At 48.1% G+C, this 7,440-nt stretch overlaps 1 protein-coding gene across 1 annotated transcript; it reads right to left on the bottom strand.

Moving 5' to 3' along the window:
• Positions 1 to 1,673: 1,673 nt before the first annotated feature.
• On the bottom strand, positions 1,674 to 6,153 carry PROCR (protein C receptor). Its single transcript, XM_060032739.1, has 4 exons — positions 5,941 to 6,153; positions 3,490 to 3,741; positions 2,819 to 3,097; positions 1,674 to 2,564 (listed from the first exon to the last, which is right to left on the bottom strand). Exons 1-4 carry the CDS (start codon positions 6,017 to 6,019, stop codon positions 2,446 to 2,448), a joined length of 729 nt encoding a protein of 242 aa, XP_059888722.1. The 5' UTR covers positions 6,020 to 6,153; the 3' UTR covers positions 1,674 to 2,445.
• Positions 6,154 to 7,440: the final 1,287 nt, after the last annotated feature.

Raw genomic sequence — 7,440 nt, forward strand, 5'->3', positions numbered from 1 at the left:
AGGGGACATGGGTTCGTGCCCCGGTCTGGGAGGATCCCACATGCCGCAGAGCGGCTGGGCCCATGAGCCATGGCTGCTCCGCAGCGGGAGAGGCCACAACAGTGAGAGGCCCACGTACCATAAAAAAATAAATAAATAAAATTAAAAAAAAATAAAATATGCTTTTAAAATTGGTAAATCTAAAGCACAGTTGGGTGAAGAGAAGTGGTAGGGAAAAAAATTTGAAAAGTAAGATGGGGCCAGATTTTACAAGACCTTGACAGTCATTTTGCAGATTCTGAATTTAGCTCAATAAATACGGGAAATTTGAAAAGCAGAACAATGACATGATCAGAACTATATATTTTTGTTGCCATGTAGAGGATTAGAGAAATTAGAGACCAGGAGAAAAATGAGGAAGAGCTATTGCCATGGTCCAGTCAAAAGACTGATAGACTTTCTCAATTTGGAGACAGACAGAGAGAGAGATTGTCAATCACAGGTTGGGCCTTCTGGAAGCAGATGCCAAGACAGGGTTTGAGGTGCAAGATATTATTAACTAGGGGGAGGAAGCAGGATGGAATAGAGGAAGAAATCAGACTGTAGTGTAGATCCAACAAAGACCCAGCCAACCTGGTGAGGAGCTCTGGAACGAACACAGCTCATCAGAAATACAGTGGGTCAGAATGGCTGAACCTGTATACCCCCTGCTTCGTTCAGGCACTGGATGAAGACAGCCCCAGGATGAGCATGACCTTGTGCAGGACTGTTCTCTGTGGGTGAGGCAGACCCTGAAGGAACTGAAGCAGCTAGAGGCTATCTGCTGACTATACTTCCTGTAGCTGAATAGCACGTCTTTCCTTTTGAAGGCAGAACTGGGTGGTACACCTCTGTGCCTACCAGAGAGAAAGAGATGAATTATGACATCTTGAACAAAAGCAATAGAGTGGAAAGGAGGGAGACGATTCTACAGATATTATATTTTATAGGTTGGGATAAAAAGGGAGTAAATAAAGGTTAACAGTGAGGTCTCTGTATTGATATGATTTGATGGTAATTCTGTTTAACTGAGAGTAAACAGAATAGGGAGACCAGGTTTGGAGAGACAGATATGGCATTTCATTTTGAACATGTTGACTCTGAAATGTCTGCAAAATATTAAGGTACAGATGATTTTCAAGAAGCAAGGCAAATGGGGGGGTCTGGAGGTCAGCAGCAAAGGCTATATTTATTGAGTATATATATATATATATTACCTTATATTATCTCATTTAATACTCATAATGCCTCTATGAGATAGGTATTGTTTTTATTATACCCTTTTAGTATATTTTATTATACCTTTTGTTTATGAAGAAACTAAGACTTGAAGAAGTTAAATGCCTGGCTCATAGAGGTAAAACTCGAGCCTGTCTTATGACAAAACACATGCTCTCAAAGACACCGTGACATTGTTTCCCCATGGAAACCACCACATAGAGACAGTATTTGAAGTCATGGAAGTTAGTAGGTCACCAGAAAGGGTACAGTTTAAAGGGGAACAAAAGGAGCCAAAAAAAGGAATTCTAAGGAAGTCAACATTTCAAAGGTGAATTGAGGAAGATGACATAGGCAAAGGGATTGATTGAGCAGCCAAAACACTTTTTAAAGATGAGAAGTATGCTATCTCAGAAGTTGGGGTAAAAAGAGAGCCCTAGTCCACAAAGTGAAATGTTGCAGATATCATGGAAGATGAAGGTTTCACAATTAGAGGTCATTGATTATCTTAGACCAGTTTACAGAGAAGTCAGATTGCAGTGGGTTGAAGAGAGAATGGGTGGTGAGGAAGTAGAAGCAAAGGGTATAGGCTACTTTCCCCAAAGTTTTGCAAAGTAGAGGAAATAATAATGCTGTATACACAAGTAAGGAATTTTATTAATGTTATTAATTGATTAATTAATAATTCCTTGCTCCCATATTACTTCGATTGCACACTTCCATCATTTCTCTGGTTATTTCTACCTCTATTGTATAATACCAGTGTCCCTTCCCAAGTCTAACATACCCGGAAGCACTGAATGTTGGTTGTTTGGGTTGTGGATGATTTGTTTTATTTGGTTATGTGTTTTGAACGCCTCAGGTGATTCTGTCTTTGGAAGATGGGTGGGCCACAGACCACCTCCGTTGCCCCAACTCCATCATCTGTTTTCCACAAACATAGATAAGCATTCACTTCGCAGACCAGTTCAGCAAAGGTGCCAGTTCTTAGGTTCTTAGCAAACCAACTACCCTGTCTACCCAGGCTCCTCCCCTCCCCTCCCTCAAACTCTTGGTGGGCGGGTCTCGGAGAAGAAATGAGCTGCCATTCTAAATCTTCTGGAGTATAATGTCCCAGATGGGGAATCTGTACAGTTTTGCAGTGAGCTGAGATCTTCCTTTGCCAGGCCCCATCAGTCTAGCTCTTTTTCAGAGAGGGCTGGAGAGTAATTAACACCGCTGCCGTCCACCTGTGCACAAGAAGATGCCTACAGCCACTCCAGTGATGATGAAACAGCCCACCAGGATGCCCAGGACCAGCGAAGTGTAGGAGCGGCCTACTTGGCTTCCTGCAGAACACGCGGAGAGTTAGCTTGAAGAACATACCCCCAAGGAGTCCCTGGTTTGAATCAAACCCCAAGGGATTCCTTCCCCAAAGGAAGCGGGGCGGGGAGGGCTAGTTCACCAATTTACGGAAGGTGTGTGTACTCTGTCCCAAACCGCCAGCCTTGGGCCTTCTGTTGCTCAAGGTATCCATCCTTCAGGTCCACGCATTTGCCTGGAACCCACCCAACACACAGGACCCTCCCCGATCCCACCATACCTTTCGAGCTGTTCCTGGTGATGTGTTTCTGCACGTACTGCACACAGGTGTCCTGCAGAAATTCCCTCAGTTCGTACCGAGTACGATTGTACTTGTTGAGCTGCTCCAGGGCGTAGGTGACCACACTGGAAGATGCCTGAGGCCCTGCCGTCCATGAGGCTGTCTTCGGTTGAAAACTCATAAAGGAGCTCCCATTCACAGCCACTTCGAAGAAGACACGGGCTTTCAAGCCCTCAGGAGGCAGCTCACATCCCAGGAAGCAGCGAATGGTCAGAGGAACTGTAGATGGGGGATTCAGGGTCAGGGGGCTATGTGGAAGGGTGTCAGGTGTCGGGGCATGTCCGCCAGGGGGAAGTGAGCTTTCAGGGTGCAGGGTGGATCAGGGACAGGGCCTCTTAACAGGGGCTACCCCGAGGTCATGCCAGCAGGAAGAGGGCCTGACGGACAGTACAGTACGTCAGCTAGGACACCCACTCTTCTCCAGCCTCCATCTCCCACCCAGCAATCAGCAAAGGCAAAAAGACCACGCCCGGCGAGGACACCCATCCCAGAACTTGGCCCCGCCCGGTTCTTCCACAGACCCTCCCCCCAGTTAGGTCCCGCCCATAGGCCGCGCCTCCCACCTCAAGGGCCCACCCTCGCCAGCCCCCGCCCCTGCGTGCGTCACTCACAGGCCACGCCCCGCTCGTGGTGCACCACCTGCACCAGGCCCAGGAACTCCTGCAGGTAGCGATTCACACTGTTCTTTGTGAGAGCCCAGCTCTCGGGCTCCTGCAAGGGCTGCAGCTGTTGGATCGAGACGTTGTTGCCCGGGCCTTCCAGAATGTGCGTCAGGACCCCCCCGAGCGTCGCGTTGCCCCGGTGCCACACTTGAGAGGGGTTGCGGAAGTAGGAGACCTGGATCATGTGGAGGTACCGCGGGCCTGGGGGCAGGAGTCAGCGCGTCGGGCCCAGGCCGGCGTGGGAGGGGTCGGCGTGTAACCCGAGATAATAACTCCCCACCCAGAGGTCGGCCGCCCACCTTCTTGGCCCTTCCTAAACCATAAAGTGCCCTCCCACCCTTCCTTCCATTTGACGCTCTCAGGAGCCCTGCCAGGAAGGCAGGACAGGGGTTATTATCTTTGTTTTTACAGATGAGGAAACTGAGGCTAGAAGTGCAGGAGCCACTTGCCCCAGGATAATCCAGACGGTCAGTGGAAGAGCCACTCTGGTCTGCTTTCTCTCTCTCACCCCTTCCTCCCCACCCCCCCATTTCCGGTTGGTTAACAAATCCTGACCTACAGTGAAGTCCCAATTCCATCTCCTGTTCTCTGTCTCCTCTGCCACTGCCCCACTTCAGGCCTCAGTGGTTCTCATCTGTCCTGGAGTAGTAACTTCCTTCCTCATCCCCCCCTCCACTCATCTTTCAGTGTCACCCCTTCTAATCTGCCCTCCACCTGGCCCAGAAATAAGATTATGTCCTTCTGCTTAAAAATCCTCCAGGGACACAGTCCCCTATCAACAACAACAATAGTAATAGCCATTAAGTGCTTATTATGACCTGGGCACTGTACTTTACATGCATCATTATCCTATTTGTGCTTTCCTTCCATTAACTTGATGTAGTCGCTACTATTACTAACCCCAGGCCATGTGGAAAACAGGTGAAAGTGGCATAGCAGAGTCAAGGTTAGCATGCAGGCAGTCTGAGCCCAGCATTCTTAGCCACTCAACTATACTGTCTCCAAATAGGATATCTGTCCGTAGAATCAAGTCCAAAGTCTTTAGCCTGACATTCAAGGCTGCTGGAGACTGGGCCCCACCTGCCTTTTTTGTCCTCTTCCCTGTGCTTAGATAGTACCTCAAAGTATTTGGAGTCCGTCATGCTGCCTTTCAGGTGACATGTGAATAGCATGCCAGGGTTGCTGTGCCTCCTGGCAAACTTCTGTTCATGCTTTAAGACCCAGCTGTTGCCCTCTCCTTGAAGAAGTTTTCCTAATGCTTCTCTTTACCCTCTCAGATACAGTGGGTCAGTTTCAGCGATCCCATATTCTGCATAACTGTCTCCAAACACACAGGCTTCCATTCCTCTAGGCTATGGAATCATGTCTGGTTATCTCTGCCTCCTACACCCACTAAGGGCCTGGCATGGAGTTGGTGCCCAGAGAATGTCTGAGGGGGGAATGAGCCTGGCGATGTAAATCTCCTTGGGGACATGTGTCTTGTCCACGTTTGCATCTGAGAAGTTGTGCTCTGTGTCTGCAGATGTGAACGAGTATTTCTGTGTGGGTCACCCCCAGACAAGGTTCTTAACTGCTTTGACCAGTCTCCTCCTTTGTAAAATGGAGATAATAATATCACCCACCTTGTAAAGATTTTGTGGGAGTGAAATGAGTCAATACACGTATTAAGCATAGTGAGCACTGATTGAATACTGGTTATTATTTGCTCTCTCTCTGAGAGGGAGACTGAAGCTACAGAGGCTGTGGGAGAGGGGAGACGAGGCCCCTGTGCAATTACAGTGCAAGGCAGTAACTCCCCTTCCCTGCTTAAATGGAGCCACTGTGGCAGCCTGATCCTTCACAAGTTCTCCCATCAACCGCAGCTTGTCTCTCCCCCGGATTTCCCCTCACCAGCCTGCCCCCAGTCTTCCTCCACCTTATCTAGTCTCCTCTTCTGCCTCACAGGTCTCAGCCCCAGTCTTTCCCCAAGTCTCCCGTCAGTTCTCCCAGTGTCTCTCATTCCTTCCATCTCTTGTCTCATCCCTAAGTCTCTTCCCATCTTCCCTAAACTCACCTCCATCCACCATCACCCTCAGACCTCCCTCTCCAGACTTCGCCCCATCTTTCCTCTCTCCCCATGGCTAATTCTCTCACCCTTTCTACAAGCCCCTTTCCCATTTTTCCAGTCTTGTTTCCCCCCAGCCTCCTGCATCTCCCCCTTCCCAGGGGCTGAACTATGCTTCCTCACCTTGGCTTTGGGACACGAACCAGTCCCCAGGACCTGCCTGCCTGCTGGAGAGATCCAGCCGGCTGCAGACACAGACACTGTGGGATAAGCTCCCCTCTGGTCTTGCCTGTGTACCCAGACAGGCTGAGAGTCTCCAGAACCATCCCGGGGCACGAGATGTGCCCTCGACTCACCATCTGAGGCTTCCTGGCTACAGAGGGCCCAGCAGGGCAGGAGCAGTAGTGGCAGCAGGGGCAGCAGTGTTGTCAACATCCTGCAGCTGAGGTTCTCGACCCCACCTGGGCTCTTGGCTCTGGCAGGCTGGGGACTCCGGCTGACTGCAGCCTAGGGGAAAAAGAAGTGAGGACTGTCTGGGAGGGGAGGAGACTGGACGGAGGAGGCTGGAAGGTGGCCAGGGCATGGGAAGAGAAAGAGGTCGGCAGGCTTATAAACTGTTATTCTTACCCAGTCACATTTCCTACTAGGAGGTGGGCCTCTCTCTTTCCCTCCCTCTGCCCCACCCTGAATCACACTCTCCTGCCTGCAGGGACCTGCCTTTTCCCTTTTCCCTGGGCAACTTCTGAGGAACAGGGAGCGGAAAAGGGGGAGAAGGGCCAGAGAGAAGTCCTGCCTTCGCTGAGTCAGGGGGTGGGGCATCAACTTAGAGCAGATTCTAGGATGTTGAGATCAGCATGTTCCTGGTGGGGAAACTGAGGCCCAGAGAGATGTAAGGAATTAAAAAAAAAATAAAAGAATGACATAGAACAGTATAAAAGTTTTCAGTGCATCACCCTTAATAAGGGTAAACATTATTTCATGAAATATTTGTTCAGTTGTATATGTGTGTGTGTTGGTTCTGTGTGTGTATATTTCTATGGTGGATATTGGGTAGCAGTGTGAAGTTTATTTCTTACTCTAGGAAGCAAGTAGAAAAATTTGAAAGTCACTCTCCCAAACTATGTTAATCTATACTGTGGGATACTATGCAGTTGTTAAAAAAAAACCCTTTCTGCCCAATGCCCACTCTGTTTTCATCATATTACTTAGCACTACCTGAAATGATTTTACTTATTCATTTACATGTTTATTGTCTGAATGTCCCATCAGGATGTAAGCTCCATGAGGATAGAGGCTGTCCATCTTATTTGCTACTGTGCCTGGAACAGTGCACATCATAAATAATAGCATAATAAATAATAAATGTCAGCTAATGGATGACTCAGTGAGATAGTGATTATATGCCTAAATCACCAAGAGTAAGTTACAGAATATTATGTACAGTTTAGAACCGTTTATGTGTCAGCCACGCACACAACAACTAAACAACCTATTTCTTTATGCGAGTAAAGGAATCTGGAAAGATGTACACCAAATATAGCAGTAGTTCATCTCCAGGGAGGGGCCTGAGAGTAAGTGTGTGTGTGTGTGTGTGTGTGTGTGTGTGTGTGTGTGTGTGTGTGTGTGTGTGTGTGTGTTTGGTGTATGCGTTAGGGGTGACAATCTTGTGAAAGGCTTTCTCTATTTTGTGAAGGATTTTATCACTCTATCTGTATTGTTTGAAAATTTTGCATCTAGAATGTGCTCATATATCTCTTGTTGGATTAAAACTAGAAGTTTAAGTAACAGATTGTGGTAGAAGACACATTATGAACTGATGTGTTGACATGAGACACTGATAAATGAAAAAAGGAACT

The sequence above is a fragment of the Delphinus delphis genome, chromosome 15, assembly GCF_949987515.2.
Source record: "Delphinus delphis chromosome 15, mDelDel1.2, whole genome shotgun sequence".
Taxonomy (NCBI): Eukaryota; Metazoa; Chordata; class Mammalia; order Artiodactyla; family Delphinidae; genus Delphinus; species Delphinus delphis.

Bases quoted from the DNA above. Each gene is read 5' to 3' on its own strand.
- PROCR (XM_060032739.1), bottom strand. From the start codon at position 6,019: ATGTTGACAACACTGCTGCCCCTGCTGCCACTACTGCTCCTGCCCTGC. The intron at 3,742-5,940 runs GTGAGTCGAGGG...TCCTGCCCCCAG, and splicing joins TAGCCAGGAAGCCTCAGATG to GCCCGCGGTACCTCCACATG. The intron at 2,565-2,818 runs GTATGGTGGGAT...CGTGTTCTGCAG, and splicing joins CACCAGGAACAGCTCGAAAG to GAAGCCAAGTAGGCCGCTCC.